Here is a 25,438-nt window from a genome sequence, read left to right as displayed (position 1 = left end):
TAAATTTTTTGTTCAAAATTTAGAGAAGATAGATACACAAAGTTTTGGTGTCTAAGTTAGCTTCTCGTCTTATCTTAAAATATTCATTTTTAGTACTTGATCGAGGGATTGAATGACTTCGAAACATAAAGTAACTAGTTCAGAATCCAGTTTAGACAATAAATAATATTAACAACCAGTAAACAACAATAAAAAAGATATTGTCACGCATATGTCCCGAGTTGGGCACCTATGGTGGATTGGACCTTGTATTCTTTGAATAGTCTTAGTCTTCTGGTCCATCTCGTTTCCTATTTTAAGTCACAACTCATTGCCCAAACTTCATTTTTGTTAATTTGTTGGGCTTCTATTTATCTTATGTACTAAGTGATTAATTTAAGGAAGAACAATGCTAATTTTGTAAGACTTATTTGGGTTGTAAAAAAAATTGTAGTTTCTTTTCTTAGCTTTTGTGGCCACAAATCATCACCTTTTTCTTGTACTACGTGGCTAAACTTGAATAGCAACCGAGATGAGTTATATTGGTTCTGATTTGGAGTCGATTGGATTGGTTGGTAGAGAAAGGTACGTTGGACTAAATCCAAAAATTACCGATTTAAAAATCGTTCAAGAGAGGGGTTGTAAAAAAAATTGAAATACTTTAAATGCATTTAATTATAGAGTCAACCATCTAAATTAAAATATTAATTTAAAAAGTCTCTTACAGCATAATTTTTTTAAGGTTGACTCTTTAAAATATAGAACTGTTCATGCTTAGTAAGCCTACATGGTAAACACTAAAGTACGAGAATGAGACGCGAAGTTGACGTCTATCAAAACATACATGAACTCATTTTTTCATGGAAATCATACGTGAACTCACAAATTTACATCTCACCTATACAATTGTAAAAAATTAACAAAACAATCCAAGTGGCAAAAGAGGTGCCGTCATGAAAATGGCGTGGGAGGCAATTGCCAAATATTGGAGAAAGTATTCAATGTTCTGTTTTTCCTCTTAATAATAACGTTCCATCATTCAAGAAAATATGTAAACTTTTTATTATTTCTTCTTATTCAGTTTTTTGCAGAATCGAAACCATTTTTGGGAATATATTTTGTAAGAAGTGATTTTTTAAAAAATGTGTTGTCGAAAAGTATAAAAAATATTTAAATTTAAGTGAAAAATTATTTTATTAGAAAAATGTGGTTAAAAATAAATTTACCCAAATATTGGCCTCGAATGTTCGATAAACTCTAAACGGCTGTGGATTTCAAAAAATAAAATATTTACTCTCTCACTGCTTCAACTGAGTGAGAAAAGCACTTATATTACTACTTGCTAATCCTTCTTTTTGCGATTTCAAAATAGAAGAAAACGTATTATCGCTCTTTTCCAATCGTGTTGTATTGTTTTGAAGTTAAACATGATTTATGACATGATTTTGGTAATGTCAAGTATCCATCATACGAATTTCACGTAGGCACTCCATTTGCCAAGTGGCTTGTTCCTTTTGTATTGATAGACGGAAGTTGATTTTGGTGCATGTATGTTTTTTAATACAAAGTTGAGGTCATGTATGGTATTGATACAAAGGTAAGAAGGTAAAGTTCAAGGAGTAAATTACTCAAATGGTCATTAAACCTTGCAAAAAGTTTTCACGGGATCATTGAACTTTAAAATCGCCAAATTTATTACTAAACTTTACAAAAGGTTTTCATGAGGTTACTAAACTTTAAAAATTACCACATTCATCACTAAACTTTCCACCCCTCGGAAACATTTTGCAAAGTTCAGTGATAAATTATGTGATTTTTAAAATTCAATGACCTCGTGGAAATCTTTTGCAAAGTTCTGTAATGAATTAGATGCTTTTTAAAGTTCATTGACCCTGTGGAAACTTTATGCAAAATTCAGTAACCATTTGGGTCATGTATCATTTGTTTAATGAATTTGTCATGTGTTTGTCACGTCATTCAATCATTGTCACGGGGTATTCTTTTAATCAATGTATAAACATGTACAAATTTGTGAGTTCTTACATATTTTTTTATACATGTAATAAAGTTTATGCACCGTTCACACATTTAACCTTGATCTTATATGCCTCTAGGGATAACAATAGCTGAAAATGACTTATTTGATTTTTATGATCAATTAACTTTCTATAAAGGTTTTTCTCTTTTTCATTTTTTTTCCCACTACATACTTCACAAAGATCTCCTCATTAGTTAGGAAAAAAAATCTATGACTTGATATGACATTTTAGGTTGATTAGACCGTTATACGTTACATTCTAGTTTGGTTAGATGTCATATGGAACTATTAATATTGAACTTATTTCTGGCCTAGTGTCATTTTTTCTTGTCTCAAATTATAGTATAATTGATCTTTTAATTTTCAAATATGATCTTACGTATAATTTGCTTTGTTATTAACAAATATAAACTACTCATATTTAAATTATTATTTAATGTAAGACTATATTAAGAAAAAAGAATTATATTTTCAACTATATTAATTATATATATTTAATTAGAGTGAAAATGAAAATAAATGTATTTTTATGGGATGGATGAAGTACGAGAGTTCTGGTAGATAGTATTACATATACATAGGTGTCAAGCATTTATTGATCTTTGAAAAAATAAAATAGTTTTTTGGCAGCAAATGCAGTCCCTCCACGTATGCTTCGGTGACCCCTTCCCGGAGTGTAGCAAAATTCATAAATTAATTACTCCTAATAAACAACAAATAAACCACATACTATTAGACTGTAGCACCAAAAATGGATATGGCCTCTGAAATTAATGTCTTATCCTATTGCTACACAAACATGGATAATTGATAGAATTTAAAAAACAAGCACATATGTCAACCATTCATTTGATAGTTTGAAAGAGAGAGAGAGAGAGAGAGAGATTCATACAGGTACTGACACGCAATACCTGTCATGAATCTCAGTTCAAGTAGCTTTCCTGATCCTAAATTTCATATGGGACTTGTTACCTTTTAATGATTATACGCACAATAAGGTAAGCTTCGTGTTCACTAACTAGGGAAATTTTAAGAATAAAAAAGAATAGCATTTTTTGGAAACCTAAATGGGATCGCAAAAACTTGCTTGATTCGAGATTGTATTGACTAGCTTTTCAATTATGCACGTATTTTGATAGAAATTTATTATGGATTAACAAAAACAATAAAATAAACCTCATTATCAAGAACGTTGATATTTTCTTTATCTCATAAAGGTATATTCTCTTTCATTTTACATCTATCACATTATATGTCCTAACTTGCCGAGAATATAATTTATTTTTTTTTAATTTTCTAATATAACTCTATTTAGCCCTTGTTTGGTATTGATTTAAATCAAATTTTAATCTATATCAGGGTTAAACAGTTAATATTAACCACACATTTTATGGGTCCCACAATTTTTCAACCACACATTTCAAAAATATTTTTTTTTAATTTTAATTTTAACCCCCACAAAACAAGGGCTTAATAAGTCTTGTTATCAATAAATATGAAATAATTCCATTTAAATTATTATTTAATATAGGTGTTTGTTAGGATGTAAAAAGAAAAAAAAAACATATTTTTAATTATATTAATTACATTTTTTAATCCGTGTGAAAATAAAAACAAGTATACTCTTATGGGATGGATTAATATGATTATACTTATATACTCTTTCGCTATCAACTTAAAGAAAATAGGAAAAAATAAAGGAAAAAAAAAATCTAATGATACAATGTTTTGCCACGTGGTTACATAATGAGAAAATGTGTAGGTTTTCATTTTTGAAACGACCATTAAATATTGATTCCTCAATTTGTATTCTTTAGTCAGTGTACGAGGTCCATAAGGTACCTTTCATGGAATATTATCGCTTATTTTTCAAGTTTGGCAACTCAGCTTGTGGCTCATACTTCACAAGAAAAATGGAACTCAATACGATTATGTTGAATTGACCAATATAATTTTTGTATAGTATTCAACGTACCAAAAATAACGACGAGTCTAAATAATTGAAAATAAGAACGAAAGTCCATCATGTCAATTTAGTTTTGTCACCATTTTTTGCAAGGTCAAATAAAACTTTTTAGACCAATAGAGTAAGCTTATGTCGAATCAATTGTATTGGGCAAATAATTTTTTTTTTTTCAAATTTTATAGGAAAATTTAAAATAAATTTTTTGTTCAAAATTTAGAGAAGATAGATACACAAAGTTTTGGTGTCTAAGTTAGCTTCTCGTCTTATCTTAAAATATTCATTTTTAGTACTTGATCGAGGGATTGAATGACTTCGAAACATAAAGTAACTAGTTCAGAATCCAGTTTAGACAATAAATAATATTAACAACCAGTAAACAACAATAAAAAAGATATTGTCACGCATATGTCCCGAGTTGGGCACCTATGGTGGATTGGACCTTGTATTCTTTGAATAGTCTTAGTCTTCTGGTCCATCTCGTTTCCTATTTTAAGTCACAACTCATTGCCCAAACTTCATTTTTGTTAATTTGTTGGGCTTCTATTTATCTTATGTACTAAGTGATTAATTTAAGGAAGAACAATGCTAATTTTGTAAGACTTATTTGGGTTGTAAAAAAAATTGAAATACTTTAAATGCATTTAATTATAGAGTCAACCATCTAAATTAAAATATTAATTTAAAAAGTCTCTTACAGCATAATTTTAAGGTTGACTCTTTAAAATATAGAACTGTTCATGTTTAAAAATATCTTGGAGATGCTTAGTATTGAACGTCACTGAATGTTGTCGAGCACTTAATATATAGTTTCATCAATGGGTAGTAATGTCGAAAATCAAAATCTTCCTAGTTTACAGCATTTTGTTCAAAGCAAAGAAGACATTTAGCCAAAAGCGGCCTTGAACAGCCAAATACAAACTACAGGCAATGGACTCAGTTCCCTTCCTGTCCTTCATCTGCTTGAGTAGAGTTTGAGCTAGTGTTGTGTCCCTCAGGAGAGTAAAAAATCTTCTTTATTCTGTGGGACACCGTTTGTAAATTTTCATCCAACGATTCTTCGTTGCCATCATAATCGTCATCATTTTCATAAACTAAATGAATCCCACATTTCTTCAGCATAATTCTTGGATCAAATGGAGGATTGCGCCTTACGACCTGTATTCTGTCGTCGTTTTCTAGAATGGAAACTAATGGATGATAATCAGGATATCTGCACAAATAAAGTTGATCATCATCTGTATTTGGGATTCCTCTTAAGTTCGGTGCATGACTGTAAACTGCTCTGGTTACTCTGAGAATCTTTCCTTCGATTTCAGCCATAACAGGCAACTCATCGAATGTTGAATCCTGGGTGATTTGAGAGTTCTTTGAGACGACAACAGCAATAATCACACTCCTTATTGCCTCATTTTTCTTTCTAGAAAAGCGAATCTCATCTCGAGTAAACCAGTCTGGTATTTCACTTCCCGGTATGCATAAATTGTATAAATTTCTCAGCGCAACCTGCATCGAAAAATTGTAGCAAATTAAATTATCGTGACTCAGATGCATACCTTTAATAATTCATATTCATAAACCATAAGTGAAACTGAAACAAGTAAAATGACCCCTTGTCCAGCTATTTTAGATCGTGGATAGCCCAGAGCACAAGGGGGACGATGACTTGACTGATTGTAATCTAAGAGGATTTACACATGCATAAATTAAGGGGGAGAGGGATAGATGGTTAGATACCTTGTCAAGTTTCTGTATCAATGCTGAGGCACGGTTACTGCAGCCTCCCATGTACAACCTTCTCAAGGACATCAAATTTTCAACGCCTGGAAAGTCCATTAGTTTCTCACAATTGGTGAATTCCATCTCAATTAAATACTGCAAATTTGAGAGATCAGAAATGCTTTCCAGAGAAGTACAATTTGCAGCATTTAGATCCTGCAAACTCCCGGGAAGTGGAGGAAGAACTTTGAGCAATTTGCAGTGGGATAAATCGAGCTTTTTGAGAACACGGAGAGGTCTCATATTGGATGGAAGACTATGAAAATCATTGTGACTCAAATTCAAAATCTCTAAAGATAATAACTTCTCAAAATCATCAGGTATCTTCCCCGATATCTTCCATGCACGAGCATTGAATTCGACCAACAAGGAAAGATTCGAGAAAGAAGATGGAATTATCTTTCTCTCTGCACTAGTAGCTGGCTCTGATACGAGAGAAATCTGAGGGGCCTGGCCGTAGGGCTTCTTTGCCATTTTCAACGTCCTCAGATTATAAAGCATCCCAAACGTTTCAGGTAATTCAGTAATGGCAGTTTCCTCCATAAACAGGTGATACAAGTTTTTCAAGTTTCCAAATGAAGCAGGCAATCTGCATAGTTTCTTGCACTGATTCAATCTTAAGACAATCAGATTCTCCAACAATCCTATGGATTCCGGCAACTCAATTATAACAGCTTTGTTCAAGATCAATGTATGAAGGGCTGACATGTTCCCTATTGATTCTGGAAGTTTGCTAAGATTCTTGCAATCTCTGATTTCAAGCTTCTTAAGTGATTTCAAAAAACCAATTTCATGAGGTAAACAAGTGATTAAAGTCCTGTCTAACTGAAAAGCAATCATTGAAGACAACCCTTCAATAGTGACTGGCAATGTGTGCAAACGTTTACAGTCTCCCACGGATAAATCTTTCAGATAGTATAGTGAACCAATAGATTCCGGTATAACTTCTATGGAACTACCATTAAGCAAGAGTTTAGCCAATGATTTGAGATTTCCAATGGAATCTGGAATTGCAATTAATGATTGACAATGCATCAAATTTAGAATCTCAAGATTTCCTAAAAAGCCAATGGAATCAGGTAATTCTTCCAATGCAGAACCAAGAAGAGAAAGTTCCCTTAAGGAACTAAGCTTTTCTATGCTTCTGGGGAGTCGTTTTAATGATTTGCAATGGTCTAGGGAAAGCTTTTCGAGACAAGTTAGCCTGAATATAGTTTCAGGCAGCTCATCTATGGCAGTACTATCAGCTAGAAGTTCTTGCAAAGACTTCATGCAGCCAATGTTCCGAGGTAGATTTTTCAGTTGTGAACAGCCAGAGAGAATGAGTACCTCGAGACGTTTTAGTCCAGAGACATCACTTGGAAATTCAACAAGACTCAAACATTCTCTCAAGTTGAGATGCCGTAAAGTGTCCAGGCCACCTACTGATTTGTGTATAGTTTTCAAATTTTTGCAGAGCACGAGTATCAGCTTTTCCAGGGATTTGTACTCAGACAAATCAGGAATTGCAGTCAGGTTACAACAATTATAGAGATTCAACACAATAAGTTTATTTTTCACCTGAAAAATAGAGAAACTTTTCCATTGTTAGTCAACATAAAAAGGAATACAAGCATTTCAACTGAGAATTAAAACAGACAGAAAATCAAGCACAATGGAACCTTTAAATATTTGATGTCTTCATTTTAGTGATTCATGATAATTATAGCAGAGGCATGTGTCGTGCTCTATCATAGGTCCATAACTAAGTAACCTTTTTTTTTTATTCATCACTTCCTTAGTTCATTTTCTGTCTCATTTTCTTGTAACTATATTGTTGTGACAAGCCCAAGCTCATATTACAAAACCTTTCATCAATGATCTAGACTGGTTACAATGATATTAAAAGCTTAATTCACATCATCAGTCAACCCCAATTTCAATGCAGACTGAGACGCAACAACATATTTCAATTGATATTGAAAAGCTTAATACCATGCAAGATCTAATAATGGGTAACAAAGATGCTATATAAGCAGTGATTATAAAATTTCTATCTTCCACACCTGCACTCTTTTCAAAAATCCTTCACCTTAGTTTAAATTTCGAAGACACCCTTGTTGATCTAAAGCTTAAGAAAAAACAATATTCTAGAATAGTGAAAATGCATAAAAGGGGAAGAATGTAGGGAGCCTCTATTTCATCCATCATTTTTTATATCTATCCATTTAAAAAATAATAATAATAATAAATCTATATTATATTTTTAACATTATGTTGAGGTATCATATAAATTCATTGGTGGATAAACTTATGGTGGGCTTCAACATTTGAATTAAGTTTAAAATCCACCAATGGATTGAAATTTGACACGTCATTCACTTCAACACTCCTCCCTGGTCCCACCCTTAAGTTTCAAAGATAACAGTCAGTTTGATGGAGAGGGGATGCCAGCAATAGACTCTGATGCTGGGTGTTCAGTGTCATTCAAGTCACTTTTATTGGGAGCCAGATCCTGATATGATCATAGTAGAACGTCAACCATGAAGTTCAATCTGAATGAGCTTAGCATAGCCGAGAACCGGTTGAGTGAATTAGTGAGAAAGATAGAGCTGTAGCAGAATTTGCTGGATGTACTGGAATTAGAAACCTAATTCTTTTGAATGATAATGCGACATTTGAATGACGTCGTTAATGGAAGAGAACAAAAGGGTTGGCTTCCGAATCCTCATTTTTGAAGAGAAAGGCCTCTGAGCTTGGTCGGTGTCTTTGAAGATGAGGGAGGATCGCATGGTGTGCATGCAGAGTCAGGAAATCAAGGATATTCAAGAGCAAATACATTTGTTGGAGAAGAGAAACGAGGAGTACCACGAGTATTGTTGATAATCCGACCAAATAATTAAAGAACGAGTAAATATGAATAATATAAAAATAATGGATCAAAGAACAAACAAGATTTTTGTGGAAGAGGATGAGATGAGACTTTATTATTCCAAGAAACTAAAATTGTCTTCACAAGATTTAATTCTCTCAATATAAAACTAAACAATTCTCTCAAGTTTCCAATGTATACAACAATAATCTAATTGTTATGTTGAACCTATGAAGAGCTTATACCTCGTGGAGAATTTGTACGAGTTAAATCTTGAAGTTGTGTATGAATTAGAGTCCTTATCCCAAAGTCTTTATCAAAACCAAATTCTCAATGCATGATGAAATTGGCTTAAAATCTATAGCAAACAAGCTCTAAGTGTAGTGTTGGAATATAATGAAAATGAGTATAGTACATTTTTAAAATTTAAATAGGGATAAATTAGAGTAGCATAGGCACATAAAAATGGTGCAGGTAAATAGTGTTTAAACAAATGAATTTAATAAAGATAAAATTGGAATGTGATATGAATGAATATAGTACTTTCTTAAAATTTAAAATTTTAATAGGGATAGATTTATGGAGTGATAGATATATAAGAACGGTGGAGGAGCGGCTCCGAAAATGTATTCTCTGCTACAGGCTAGAATGGATGAATCAGAATCAACAAAATCCCTTTCGGCCTCCTCAAACATATGGCAAGAAAGAATGAGACATGCCTATTCCACTGTTACTATCTTTCCCAAATGAACTAGATACATCAAAGATAATCTGTTGCATAACTGAATTAAAAATAATAATAATAATAATAATAATAATAATAATAATAATAATAATAAAGATCCTTGAACTAATAGCAATAAGATTTTTCATCCAAAATCGTAAAATCAATTGCTTTTCCTCTTTAATATTTTTTGCAAACTTATGTGCATATTTAAATTTGGCAATTCTCAGAAAATGTCATGAAACAGAAACATACCTTTCGTCTATCCCAGAACCACTTCCACCCCGATATACTTTCAATCTTGCTCTGTGAGAGATCAAGAACAGCCATTTCACCGTCCAAAAATACAGAAGGCAGACTTCTGAGTGAACATTTCTTCCATTGTAGCCATTTCACTGCACCAGGCATATGTTTAAAATCTCCTTCGAGTCGAACATTACTGAAATGGAGCATCCTCAGATTAACCATTGACTCGAACCATTTGGTATCCACTATTACTTCACCCTCTTCTGCTCCATGTTGAAAATATTCCTTGTATTTCTCCTTCATGTATGTTAACACAGCAGTGACATTGGGAGATATTCGAAGATTGTTGAGAGCTATAGTTCTAGCACTAATAATTCTCGTGCGCTTCTCCACAGCCAGATCAACGATAATCCCTTGGATGCATCGCTAATTTGCTTTGTTATTAACAAATATAAACTACTCATATTTAAATTATTATTTAATGTAAGACTATATTAAGAAAAAAGAATTATATTTTCAACTATATTAATTATATATATTTAATTAGAGTGAAAATGAAAATAAATGTATTTTTATGGGATGGATGAAGTACGAGAGTTCTGGTAGATAGTATTACATATACATAGGTGTCAAGCATTTATTGATCTTTGAAAAAATAAAATAGTTTTTTGGAAGCAAATGCAGTCCCTTCACTTATGATTCGGTGACCCCTTCGCGGCGTGTAGCAAAATTCATAAATTAATTACTCCTAATAAACAACAAATAAACCACAGACTATTAGACTGTAGCACCAAAAATTGATATGGCCTCTGAAATTAATGTCTTATCCTATTGCTACACAAACATGGATAATTGATAGAATTTAAAAAACAAGCATATGTGTCAACTATTCATTTGATAGTTTGAAAGAGAGAGAGAGAGAGAGAGAGATTCATACAGGTACTGACACGCAATACCTGTCATGAATCTCAGTTCAAGTAGCTTTCCTGATCCTAAATTTCATATGGGACTCGTTACCTTTTAATAATTATACGCACAATAGAGTAAGCTTCGTGTTCACTAACTAGGGAAATTTTAAGAATAAAAAAGAATGGCATTTTTTGGAAACCTAAATGGGATCGCAAAAACTTGCTTGATTCGAGATTGTATTGACTAGCTTTTCAATTATGCACGTATTTTGATAGAAATTTATTATGGATTAACAAAAACAATAAAATAAACCTCATTATCAAGAACGTTGATATTTTCTTTATCTCATAAAGGTATATTCTCTTTCATTTTACATCTATCACATTATATGTCCTAACTTGCCGAGAATATAATTTATTTTTTTTTAATTTTCTAATATAACTCTATTTAGCCCTTGTTTGGTATTGATTTAAATCAAATTTTAATCTATATCAGGGTTAAACAGTTAATATTAACCACACATTTTATGGGTCCCACAATTTTTCAACCACACATTTCAAATTTTTTTTTTAAAAAAATTTTAATTTTAACCCCCACAAAATAAGGGCTTAATAAGTCTTGTTATCAATAAATATGAAATAATTCCATTTAAATTATTATTTAATATAGGTGTTTGTTAGGATGTAAAGAAGAAAAAACATATTTTTAATTATATTAATTACATTTTTTAATCTGTGTGAAAATAAAAACAAGTATACTCTTATGGGATGGATTAATATGATTATACTTATATACTCTTTCGCTATCAACTTAAAGAAAATAGGAAAAAATAAAGGAAAAAAAAAATCTAATGATACAATGTTTTGCCACGTGGTTACATAATGAGAAAATGTGTAGGTTTTCATTTTTGAAACGACCATTAAATATTGATTCCTCAATTTGTATTCTTTAGTCAATGTACGAGGTCCATAAGGTACCTTTCATGGAATATTATCGCTTATATTTTCAAGTTTGGCAACTCAGCTTGTGGCTCATACTTCACAAGAAAAATGGAACTCAATACGATTATGTTGAATTGACCAATATAATTTTTGTATAGTATTCAACGTACCAGAAATAACGACGAGTCTAAATAATTGAAAATAAGAACGAAAGTCCATCATGTCAATTTAGTTTTGTCACCATTTTTTGCAAGGTCAAATAAAACTTTTTAGACCAATAGAGTAAGCTTATGTCGAATCAATTGTATTGGGCAAATAATTTTTTTTTTTTTTCAAATTTTATAGGAAAATTTAAAATAAAATTTTTGTTCAAAATTTAGAGAAGATAGATACACAAAATTTTGGTGTCCAAGTTAGCTTCTCGTCTTATCTTAAAATATTCATTTTTAGTACTTGATCGAGGGATTGAATGACTTCGAAACATAAAGTAACTAGTTCAGAATCCAGTTTAGACAATAAATAATATTAACAACCAGTAAACAACAATAAAAAAGATATTGTCACGCATATGTCCCGAGTTGGGCACCTATGGTGGATTGGACCTTGTATTCTTTGAATAGTCTTAGTCTTCTGGTCCATCTCGTTTCCTATTTTAAGTCACAACTCATTGCCCAAACTTCATTTTTGTTAATTTGTTGGGCTTCTATTTATCTTATGTACTAAGTGATTAATTTAAGGAAGAACAATGCTAATTTTGTAAGACTTATTTGGGTTGTAAAAAAAATTGAAATACTTTAAATGCATTTAATTATAGAGTCAACCATCTAAATTAAAATATTAATTTAAAAAGTCTCTTACAGCATAATTTTAAGGTTGACTCTTTAAAATATAGAACTGTTCATGTTTAAAAATATCTTGGAGATGCTTAGTATTGAACGTCACTGAATGTTGTCGAGCACTTAATATATAGTTTCATCAATGGGTAGTAATGTCGAAAATCAAAATCTTCCTAGTTTACAGCATTTTGTTCAAAGCAAAGAAGACATTTAGCCAAAAGCGGCCTTGAACAGCCAAATACAAACTACAGGCAATGGACTCAGTTCCCTTCCTGTCCTTCATCTGCTTGAGTAGAGTTTGAGCTAGTGTTGTGTCCCTCAGGAGAGTAAAAAATCTTCTTTATTCTGTGGGACACCGTTTGTAAATTTTCATCCAACGATTCTTCGTTGCCATCATAATCGTCATCATTTTCATAAACTAAATGAATCCCACATTTCTTCAGCATAATTCTTGGATCAAATGGAGGATTGCGCCTTACGACCTGTATTCTGTCGTCGTTTTCTAGAATGGAAACTAATGGATGATAATCAGGATATCTGCACAAATAAAGTTGATCATCATCTGTATTTGGGATTCCTCTTAAGTTCGGTGCATGACTGTAAACTGCTCTGGTTACTCTGAGAATCTTTCCTTCGATTTCAGCCATAACAGGCAACTCATCGAATGTTGAATCCTGGGTGATTTGAGAGTTCTTTGAGACGACAACAGCAATAATCACACTCCTTATTGCCTCATTTTTCTTTCTAGAAAAGCGAATCTCATCTCGAGTAAACCAGTCTGGTATTTCACTTCCCGGTATGCATAAATTGTATAAATTTCTCAGCGCAACCTGCATCGAAAAATTGTAGCAAATTAAATTATCGTGACTCAGATGCATACCTTTAATAATTCATATTCATAAACCATAAGTGAAACTGAAACAAGTAAAATGACCCCTTGTCCAGCTATTTTAGATCGTGGATAGCCCAGAGCACAAGGGGGACGATGACTTGACTGATTGTAATCTAAGAGGATTTACACATGCATAAATTAAGGGGGAGAGGGATAGATGGTTAGATACCTTGTCAAGTTTCTGTATCAATGCTGAGGCACGGTTACTGCAGCCTCCCATGTACAACCTTCTCAAGGACATCAAATTTTCAACGCCTGGAAAGTCCATTAGTTTCTCACAATTGGTGAATTCCATCTCAATTAAATACTGCAAATTTGAGAGATCAGAAATGCTTTCCAGAGAAGTACAATTTGCAGCATTTAGATCCTGCAAACTCCCGGGAAGTGGAGGAAGAACTTTGAGCAATTTGCAGTGGGATAAATCGAGCTTTTTGAGAACACGGAGAGGTCTCATATTGGATGGAAGACTATGAAAATCATTGTGACTCAAATTCAAAATCTCTAAAGATAATAACTTCTCAAAATCATCAGGTATCTTCCCCGATATCTTCCATGCACGAGCATTGAATTCGACCAACAAGGAAAGATTCGAGAAAGAAGATGGAATTATCTTTCTCTCTGCACTAGTAGCTGGCTCTGATACGAGAGAAATCTGAGGGGCCTGGCCGTAGGGCTTCTTTGCCATTTTCAACGTCCTCAGATTATAAAGCATCCCAAACGTTTCAGGTAATTCAGTAATGGCAGTTTCCTCCATAAACAGGTGATACAAGTTTTTCAAGTTTCCAAATGAAGCAGGCAATCTGCATAGTTTCTTGCACTGATTCAATCTTAAGACAATCAGATTCTCCAACAATCCTATGGATTCCGGCAACTCAATTATAACAGCTTTGTTCAAGATCAATGTATGAAGGGCTGACATGTTCCCTATTGATTCTGGAAGTTTGCTAAGATTCTTGCAATCTCTGATTTCAAGCTTCTTAAGTGATTTCAAAAAACCAATTTCATGAGGTAAACAAGTGATTAAAGTCCTGTCTAACTGAAAAGCAATCATTGAAGACAACCCTTCAATAGTGACTGGCAATGTGTGCAAACGTTTACAGTCTCCCACGGATAAATCTTTCAGATAGTATAGTGAACCAATAGATTCCGGTATAACTTCTATGGAACTACCATTAAGCAAGAGTTTAGCCAATGATTTGAGATTTCCAATGGAATCTGGAATTGCAATTAATGATTGACAATGCATCAAATTTAGAATCTCAAGATTTCCTAAAAAGCCAATGGAATCAGGTAATTCTTCCAATGCAGAACCAAGAAGAGAAAGTTCCCTTAAGGAACTAAGCTTTTCTATGCTTCTGGGGAGTCGTTTTAATGATTTGCAATGGTCTAGGGAAAGCTTTTCGAGACAAGTTAGCCTGAATATAGTTTCAGGCAGCTCATCTATGGCAGTACTATCAGCTAGAAGTTCTTGCAAAGACTTCATGCAGCCAATGTTCCGAGGTAGATTTTTCAGTTGTGAACAGCCAGAGAGAATGAGTACCTCGAGACGTTTTAGTCCAGAGACATCACTTGGAAATTCAACAAGACTCAAACATTCTCTCAAGTTGAGATGCCGTAAAGTGTCCAGGCCACCTACTGATTTGTGTATAGTTTTCAAATTTTTGCAGAGCACGAGTATCAGCTTTTCCAGGGATTTGTACTCAGACAAATCAGGAATTGCAGTCAGGTTACAACAATTATAGAGATTCAACACAATAAGTTTATTTTTCACCTGAAAAATAGAGAAACTTTTCCATTGTTAGTCAACATAAAAAGGAATACAAGCATTTCAACTGAGAATTAAAACAGACAGAAAATCAAGCACAATGGAACCTTTAAATATTTGATGTCTTCATTTTAGTGATTCATGATAATTATAGCAGAGGCATGTGTCGTGCTCTATCATAGGTCCATAACTAAGTAACCTTTTTTTTTTATTCATCACTTCCTTAGTTCATTTTCTGTCTCATTTTCTTGTAACTATATTGTTGTGACAAGCCCAAGCTCATATTACAAAACCTTTCATCAATGATCTAGACTGGTTACAATGATATTAAAAGCTTAATTCACATCATCAGTCAACCCCAATTTCAATGCAGACTGAGACGCAACAACATATTTCAATTGATATTGAAAAGCTTAATACCATGCAAGATCTAATAATGGGTAACAAAGATGCTATATAAGCAGTGATTATAAAATTTCTATCTTCCACACCTGCACTCTTTTCAAAAATCCTTCACCTTAGTTTAAATTTCGAAGACACCCTTGTTGATCTAAAGCTTAAGAAAAAACAATATTCTAGAATAGTGAAAATGCATAAAAGGGGAAGAATGTAGGGAGCCTCTATTTCATCCATCATTTTTTATATCTATCCATTTAAAAAATAATAATAATAATAAATCTATATTATATTTTTAACATTATGTTGAGGTATCATATAAATTCATTGGTGGATAAACTTATGGTGGGCTTCAACATTTGAATTAAGTTTAAAATCCACCAATGGATTGAAATTTGACACGTCATTCACTTCAACACTCCTCCCTGGTCCCACCCTTAAGTTTCAAAGATAACAGTCAGTTTGATGGAGAGGGGATGCCAGCAATAGACTCTGATGCTGGGTGTTCAGTGTCATTCAAGTCACTTTTATTGGGAGCCAGATCCTGATATGATCATAGTAGAACGTCAACCATGAAGTTCAATCTGAATGAGCTTAGCATAGCCGAGAACCGGTTGAGTGAATTAGTGAGAAAGATAGAGCTGTAGCAGAATTTGCTGGATGTACTGGAATTAGAAACCTAATTCTTTTGAATGATAATGCGACATTTGAATGACGTCGTTAATGGAAGAGAACAAAAGGGTTGGCTTCCGAATCCTCATTTTTGAAGAGAAAGGCCTCTGAGCTTGGTCGGTGTCTTTGAAGATGAGGGAGGATCGCATGGTGTGCATGCAGAGTCAGGAAATCAAGGATATTCAAGAGCAAATACATTTGTTGGAGAAGAGAAACGAGGAGTACCACGAGTATTGTTGATAATCCGACCAAATAATTAAAGAACGAGTAAATATGAATAATATAAAAATAATGGATCAAAGAACAAACAAGATTTTTGTGGAAGAGGATGAGATGAGACTTTATTATTCCAAGAAACTAAAATTGTCTTCACAAGATTTAATTCTCTCAATATAAAACTAAACAATTCTCTCAAGTTTCCAATGTATACAACAATAATCTAATTGTTATGTTGAACCTATGAAGAGCTTATACCTCGTGGAGAATTTGTACGAGTTAAATCTTGAAGTTGTGTATGAATTAGAGTCCTTATCCCAAAGTCTTTATCAAAACCAAATTCTCAATGCATGATGAAATTGGCTTAAAATCTATAGCAAACAAGCTCTAAGTGTAGTGTTGGAATATAATGAAAATGAGTATAGTACATTTTTAAAATTTAAATAGGGATAAATTAGAGTAGCATAGGCACATAAAAATGGTGCAGGTAAATAGTGTTTAAACAAATGAATTTAATAAAGATAAAATTGGAATGTGATATGAATGAATATAGTACTTTCTTAAAATTTAAAATTTTAATAGGGATAGATTTATGGAGTGATAGATATATAAGAACGGTGGAGGAGCGGCTCCGAAAATGTATTCTCTGCTACAGGCTAGAATGGATGAATCAGAATCAACAAAATCCCTTTCGGCCTCCTCAAACATATGGCAAGAAAGAATGAGACATGCCTATTCCACTGTTACTATCTTTCCCAAATGAACTAGATACATCAAAGATAATCTGTTGCATAACTGAATTAAAAATAATAATAATAATAATAATAATAATAATAATAATAATAATAATAAAGATCCTTGAACTAATAGCAATAAGATTTTTCATCCAAAATCGTAAAATCAATTGCTTTTCCTCTTTAATATTTTTTGCAAACTTATGTGCATATTTAAATTTGGCAATTCTCAGAAAATGTCATGAAACAGAAACATACCTTTCGTCTATCCCAGAACCACTTCCACCCCGATATACTTTCAATCTTGCTCTGTGAGAGATCAAGAACAGCCATTTCACCGTCCAAAAATACAGAAGGCAGACTTCTGAGTGAACATTTCTTCCATTGTAGCCATTTCACTGCACCAGGCATATGTTTAAAATCTCCTTCGAGTCGAACATTACTGAAATGGAGCATCCTCAGATTAACCATTGACTCGAACCATTTGGTATCCACTATTACTTCACCCTCTTCTGCTCCATGTTGAAAATATTCCTTGTATTTCTCCTTCATGTATGTTAACACAGCAGTGACATTAGGAGATATTCGAAGATTGTTGAGAGCTATAGTTCTAGCACTAATAATTCTCGTGCGCTTCTCCACAGCCAGATCAACGATAATCCCTTGGATGCATCGCGTGCCCTGTAGATTGATATTTAAAAATTCAGAGGATAATTATAGGAACATCTTTTAAGATTAGAATAAAGCTCTCTGCACAGGCCCGGGCTCTCACATGGGGATGGACCCCATGTGTGGGGTCCACCCCATGTGTGTGCACCTGTACAAATCCTGTGCAAAAGGATCTGTGCAGGTAGCACAACTGTTAAGATTAATGTGCAATCGAGAAAATAATTGAATAGTAAAACTTAGACTTCACACAATACAACAATTTTTTTATGTCCGAATATATACCTTTTGGCCCTTCAAGACCTCGAGAACATCTCCACGGTCCCATATTCTACTTCGCTTTCCAATATCTGAATGGCCTTCTTCCAAAACAATCTGTCTTCCCATATCTCTAATCTGATCGTGCATCCACAACTCATCTTCATCAATAACTTTAATGAGAGATCTTTTACTAAGGGTTGAGAATGCAATTTCTGCTCTGAAACCACAGCCCTTCAAAGCATCGATTACGCTCTCTCTCTTCATTTCCAAATTCAATAATAAACATGAAATGTCAAGGAATATGCACTTCTCCTCATCATCAAGTGCATCATAGCTTATCCTCAATATATCCTGAAGGTGGTACGGACGAATCTTCTTCAGCTTTTCTAGTGCATCACGCCATTCCTCCACATTCCGCTTGTCAGATAGGAATGAACCAAATACTTGTAGAGCCAAAGGTAATCCTCCAGTAACGGAAACAATTTGTTTGGACAGTTTCAAGAAAATGTCATTAGGTTTCTCTCTTCCCAAAGCGTAGTAACTAAAGAGTTTTAACGAATCAGAAGAGCCTAATTGTCTCACCTCATAAATCTTATTCACGAGATCAGCTGGTAAAGCATCTCTATTTCTTGTACTAATTATAATCCGACTTCCTTCAGAAAGCCAATCTCTATGAATAGCTAGTTTGTTGAGCTGATTTACATTGTCAACGTCGTCTAAAACAAGCAAAACTCGTTCTTCCCGAAAAATTCTTTTGATTTTAGCCATAAAAGCATTATTGTTGTCAAAAGGACTTGCTGAACTTGTAGAAAGATCTTTAACGAGTTTGTTCTGAAGCAACAATAAACCATCAGGCTTATCGAAATTTTCTCTAACATTTGAGATGAAACTACGGTGTACAAAATGCCTTGCAAGTTTATTGTAAACAGCTTTAGCAAGAGTTGTCTTGCCAATTCCACCCGTACCTAGGAATCCCAGAACTTGGGGCACATTTTGCGTAACATCCAACAATTCCATCACTTCCTCTATGGGAAAATCGAGCCCCACAGTATATGGAGCCACAACAACTGGGGAGTTCTTCAATTTATCCATGATCCTTTTCACTATAGATTCAATCAAAGGTGCCTGATCCCTGCAATGCAAAGTACAATTCATTCACTTCAAAGTTAACATATTCTTGGAATTTATTTGTTTAGTTACTTATGAAGGATTGGAGTACAAGAAGATGCCCTGTTTGGCTGTTCTCTGAAGCTACTATTGTACGACGTAAAAATAGCTTTTGTTAATAAAATATTTAACTATATCGATCTTATTTGACAAAATAAGTAACTTAAAGACTTATGTTGAAGTACAACCAAACATGACAGAATTGAAATTAGACGCATCATATATTAAGAGGAATTTCAAGCAAGAGAAGGAGAGGCAACTGATTACATTGTTATCAATATCTACTTGTACAAATTCAAGAAAATTTAACGTTTAAAAATTTCAACATTTTGATCGAAATTTGAAAGAAAATACATTAGATTAAATCATTAAGATATTCCAATGTTTTTATTTATATAAATTAAAAATAAAATAAAATAGAAAACATGGATTTTTTTAGTACCTTGAAAATTACACAAGAAACACCTTATTTTAACATTTTGTTTTCATTAGAATTTTGACCTCAGCTTGAATGTTCACTCTTTTTATTCTAAAATGGGAATGGCGTACAATTTCCAGTCCTATATAGTTCATGATCAAGTATATGAATAACGCATGTTTTAGTATATTGTAAAATACAAAAATGTTCTCAAAATGCATCGCATATGAAAATATAAAAAGGTTCTTTATGTATTTAGAATATTATCCTATATTATAGCTAATGATAGTAATATGATTATAAAAAATGACTAGATCGATGGGTTTAATTACCGGAAAAATTCTTCCAAGTATTTGTTGAAATAATTGAGTGAATAGAACAAACCAATGATACTTAACCAATGACTAACTTATAATCACTTTGATACGAAAGGGTATAATACAATTGTTTTTTCTTCAGAAGCTTCATAAAACATCAAGATCTATTCATAATGGTCATGTCTTTAGTCATTCTATTATTTCTTAGTCGTCATTGATATATCATTATATTTCCTATCCTAAACTGTGATATTCATTTTCATCTTCTATACAACCATATAACCACGTGTCTTTTACGTATTTTGTTAGGTTTCTCTATAATATTATCCATCATCTCTCTTATGGAAAAGCACTTTATGCTAATCTAAGTTCATCATTGTGGTATATTTTTCACTGATCTTAGTTTTTCATTCCTTTCTAGTATCATTGTTGATTTTGTTGGAAAACTAGCATTTTTTTAGCCCCATTTTTGAGAAAAATGAGTTCGTTGATATTGATTTTTATGAGAATATGTGATTAAAAAATAAGGGAAAAGTGTTTGATTTACCTGCAAAATTATTTTATTGGGAGATGTATAGTTGAAAATGAATTTGAGAAAAATGAATTTTTAAATAATGGAGCTCAAATAAGGGCTTAGAACATCTCCAAGTAGCACATTCTACAATTTAGAGAGCATATATAAAATTAGAAAATAAAAATTTTTAAGTACTCCAAGACTCTTTATATTCAACACTTAGTTTTACTATTCCCAAAAATATTTAGCCCCCATTTGATCCCCATTCTCTCCAAATTTTAATGTTTGGAATAGTGTTTTTTAAAGAATGTGTCGTTGAAAAAGAATAAGAAGTTTTCGATTTACATATAATATTATTTTATAAAAAGTTGTTTGATTGAAAATAAGAAAGAGGGAAAAAAAAAAGTGAAAGAGAATGGGGGCCAAACGGGGTTTTATTGTTTTTCCTTATCTTTTATTTTCATTATTTTTCCTTAAAATTACTGTATTATATTTTTCATTGAAAATTGAAGTACTTTGAATATATTTAATTACGGAAAGTGATTTGGCTCCCCAAATTTTAAGAGTCAAATTTACTCTCTAAAATAAAATGTGAATTTAAAGAGTTTCTTGAAGTATAATTTTAATGGTACACTTATTAAAAATAAATGATGTGTTCCAACCGCATATTAATCAAGTTTCTTCCAGCCGAAATTGTTGAATTTCATTTTCTTAATGTAGAAGAATCCACATGCATGGATGAAGAAGAAAATTTGAATTAAAACTCTCCACTTTTTAACGGCCACAACTTCAATTGCCTAATGGAGAAGAAACATCTATGCAAGAAGATATTTTGAAATGAAATTCTCCAGCCGCAATTCTTAATTAGTTTTTGACCACAAGTTTATGACGGTTTGTAGCCAAAAATTTTCTATAAATATGTGCTACCATAAAAAGAAAATAGATGTCCCTTGAGAGGAAGAAAAATTGGATAGAGAAGAGAAAAAAAAGAGACATTAAAGAGACTCTTTTGAGAGATTTTTTTTAGTTTGTAAACTCCGTTGTAAATTCTATTCAAGTAGAAATAGAATTGTTTTTACTCTTTTATTCTCTTCTCATGATCGGAGAATCACAACAATAAATAGCATCTTCTGTTTAAAAAGTCTCTTGGATATAGCATCTTATATTTAAAAAATCTCTTGGATATATACTCTTAGTATGTTCTTTTTTAATCATTGTTGCTTCTGACATGATTTCAACTGTAAGTAGATATGTAAAAATTTTACCGTAGTGTTTTAATTTGAATCTATAATTTTTATTATACTTTAGCATTTTTGATTTGAATCTGTAGTTCTTAGTATTCTTACTCATGCTATAGTGGTAAGAAATCCGCTCATTTTACCAGTTTACTCTCGAAGAATAAGAGGGGCTAGGGAATAAATTATTCTAGAAGAAAGACAACTTGGGACATGTATATATAAATTATTACTCAATGAAAGTCCTTTACATCCAAGAAAACTTGAGAAATTGCTTAGGCACAGATCCAAGTAATATATCTTATCAAGAGATTAAAGAAATTAAGTCGCCATTAATAAGAAAGGAAAAATAAAATTTCAATTTGTTGTTGTGAGTAGGTTAGAGTTCTATCCCTATTTTTAATTAAGTTTTATCACAGAGATGCAAATTTGAAGATCAATGACAATATTTATACATAGATCCAACTAAACATATGTATATTTAGTTACTTATGATCTACTGAATAATTGTGAGAAATAAAATTAGGGCAAAACTATTACTAATATTGATTTTTACTAAATTAGCGCTCCAATCATCGAATTCTTTAATAAAATCCTGAAACATGACAACTAGATAACCATTATCTACATCGCTTTGCGATGAGCACTAACTGTACAATAAACAAATATCTCGTCTCTTTTTTCTTTCTTCTTATCACACTTTGATTGATCTAATTGAATCGATTGTATCACTGGCCTTTTTCTTCATTGGTTTAGTTCTCTAGGATCTTGACTAAATTTTCTTTAAGTTTTGGAGTTTTGTGAACCACAATATATTAGTGGAGCGCATCATTTTCTATTGACTAATAGAACTCATGGTACCGTCAATAATTTTTTATTTTAATATCGTAATTGACTAAATAATTGTTTGGACTCCATTTTCATGAAGTTATGCAAAAAAATGTATTTTGAAGTAATAATTTTTAGAGAATATATGATTAAAAAAGAAGGAAAAATTTTAAGTTTACGTGTAATATTATTTTACTGAATAATATGTGACTAAAAAGAAAGATAGAGAAAAGAAAATGTATAAAATTGAAATGGAGTCCAAACGGATAAATTTCCTCTTACAATTTGGAGAATGTACACTTTTACGGCCCCCTCACCACAAATTTAATATTCATGTGGAGCCCCCTCACATTATGGAGCCACTTCAACATGTGAGAGGACTATACATCATAGTGTACAAATAGTTTTTCCTTACCAGTTGTGAATCATTTGAACCAAAAGTAAACTCAGCACGTCATTTTGCCGTCCAAACTGACATCACTTATGAGGTGACAACGCTGATTTTTGGATACAAAATTATTAAATTGAACCCTACCAAGAAATATTATTGTCCTTTCTCATTCATCACTTTCTCTTGTGCCGAGAAAGGCTATGCACGTCTTGCAATTTTTGACTTGTCAGGCTCATAACTCCTTTGAGAACATCAGTAGTGAAATCTTTGCTTGCTTGTTCGTTCTCTTTAAGCTCCAAATGTGAGACTTTTTTTTGTTTCTCATCAATTACTTTTGCAAATACTTTTAACAATTATTCACTATTTTAGGGGGAAAAAACCTCACCATTGAGTCCAAAAATATAAGTTATAAATCATTCCTAATCCTAGCTCAATAATTAGAAAACTATTAGAACATTTAAGATAATATAGAATTCTATACTATGGTCAGTCCGAAATATCAGTGCTAATCTCTTAATTATGCATATATACAGTAAGGGAGAAGATGTTTTTCAAAATTTCTTTCTTTCCCTAACAATTATCTTTAACAGGGAAGGTGATTATGCCTAAGGCCAAGTTTTTTATATTTTTAGATTGGAGATTTTGGCTTAGAACTCGAGCCAAAAACCCGAATTTAAAATTTTCAAGATTGATAAATCCGTGTGTATATATTATTATCAATATTATTAAAGTTGTTGAGATCTTTTGTATCTTAATTAGTTAATTAAAATAGATTTCTTATAATTATGATATGCTTAATGCATAATTAACAACTAAAAAATTGTAAGAAAAATTCATTAATCTGTAATTGAATAAGAGCGCCCAGATATGCTTTCACTTCCTCATAGATAATTACCTAAATGACATGAAATTCTAATTATTTTTCGTGGATGCAGTTCAAAGCCTTATCTTCTACGACCAAAACACCTTACTGACAAGATTGGTACAACGTATAGTACAAGGGCGAAAGGGAAAGAACAGAGATAGAGAGATCAGAGCTATTCGAGCAACTCGACCCGATGGGGAAGGGCTCGCATGTATATATTGAATACTAAGATTTTGGATAAGATCGAGGAGTAGTCCAAACCCTTATTCCTCGTAAAATGATGCCTCGTTTGAGCAAACAAATCTGAAAATTCGCATGCTCATTTTTTTAGTGAGATCCAATTGCTCCTTGGAGCGTAATGGACTCAGTTGACAGATTAAGACTTTGGTTAATATTGTTTATCGTCATCTTACTCAAGAATCGTGATAATTTAGGGTTTTCATATAGATGTTAGAAAGAGAGACGGAGATTGAGAAAATTAACCTGTTGTCCTTGTAAACCCAACCAGAAATTCCTCCAACTCTTTCCATTGCATTCCTCCATCTCTTCACTTTCTCCACTCCACACTTTTCCTCCAAACTCTTAATCCCTTCCTCAAATGGTCCTCTCTGTCTTCTCACGTCCGACGGATCAACTTTGAAGAACACGGGGAGCACAAGTTTCCTCGACTCGCAAAGTCTGGCCAGCTCCTCCAGGCACCAACGTGAGGATGCATAATTCGGCGATATAACAGCAACAGCCGCGGCCGAGTCCTCAATCGCTTCGAGCAAACTCGGCGCTATCTCATCGCCCCGATCCATTCCTTCGTTGTCTCGAAAGACCCGGATCTGATTCTGATCGGAGTTTAGGGTTTCGTACAGAAGATAGGTGAAGTCATATCTGGTGTCTTCTCCTCGGAAGCTCAAAAACACGTCCCATTTCAGCTGGAACGCTGCCACCGGAGTTGACTCGTAAACGTCGTCGCTTCCCTCCACTTTTTCCTCTGTGCAGTCTGCTACTTCTCTCATTCTCATTGTCAGTGCTAAACTTTTCCTATGGTAACTTGTGATGTGATGCATATATATGTGCATGTACGGCTATTTGCACCAGTCTAATTGGTTCAATTAAAGGTGGTCTTTCATTTAAGGCATTTGATTCTTATTTTTATTAAAATATATTTTTTTTTGTTTATTCACACATTTTTTATTAAAAGAATATTATACGTAAATTAAAAATTTTTCTCTTATTTTTATGTATACATTTTCCATCAATTTATTATTTCAAAATTCATTTTTCTATAAAAATGAATGTCAAACATTCTCTTAATAACCATTAGTGTCACCTGATATTATAACTCTAGGCTTTTGTTTGAGTCCAATTATTTCTATCAAAATATATTTTTTAACAGTAATTTGACCTCATTTCAATTACATATTTTTTATTAAGATAATATTACAAACAAATTCAAAAATTTTCTTTATTTTTTAATCACACATTTTTTATCAATACACTATTCAAAAATTTAATTTTTGACAAGAATGAGACTCAAACAAGGGCTAGAGGAGTTAAAAAACATTACTCGAAAGGCCATTTTATATTGCCTTAAATTGATCAAATTTAGGTTAAACGTTTAACTTTTGATCAACTGACAATTTTTTAGATTACAATCGTTAAATGCCCTTCGTTGCACATTTATTGAAAGTCTAATACCTAACTACCAGGATTATAAAATTTAGGATATGCCACATATTTTTGCAATATTTGAGACCTCTGTTGTAAATTTTCGAAAGAGGAAAAACAAAAAGGGCAAAAAGATGCATGCCGATGAATGTATGGCCCTTCTCAGCTGAGCTCAT

General features: G+C 32.6%; 1 protein-coding gene across 1 annotated transcript; it reads right to left on the bottom strand.

The window, feature by feature from the left end:
- Positions 1 to 4,735: 4,735 nt before the first annotated feature.
- On the bottom strand, positions 4,736 to 24,670 carry LOC111382628. The gene is made up of 8 exons (XM_023006651.1): positions 24,087 to 24,670; positions 17,893 to 19,000; positions 17,200 to 17,622; positions 13,328 to 14,929; positions 12,530 to 13,096; positions 9,590 to 10,006; positions 5,718 to 7,319; positions 4,736 to 5,486 (listed from the first exon to the last, which is right to left on the bottom strand). Exons 1-8 carry the CDS (start codon positions 24,659 to 24,661, stop codon positions 4,917 to 4,919), a joined length of 6,864 nt encoding a protein of 2,287 aa, XP_022862419.1. The 5' UTR covers positions 24,662 to 24,670; the 3' UTR covers positions 4,736 to 4,916.
- Between the last annotated feature and the right edge of the window lie 768 nt (positions 24,671 to 25,438).

This window comes from Olea europaea, unplaced genomic scaffold, assembly GCF_002742605.1.
Source record: "Olea europaea var. sylvestris unplaced genomic scaffold, O_europaea_v1 scaffold2540, whole genome shotgun sequence".
NCBI classification, from domain to species: Eukaryota; Viridiplantae; Streptophyta; class Magnoliopsida; order Lamiales; family Oleaceae; genus Olea; species Olea europaea.
Note: the sequence above shows the minus strand (reverse complement) of the source record. Positions and strands in the feature narration are given on the sequence as shown.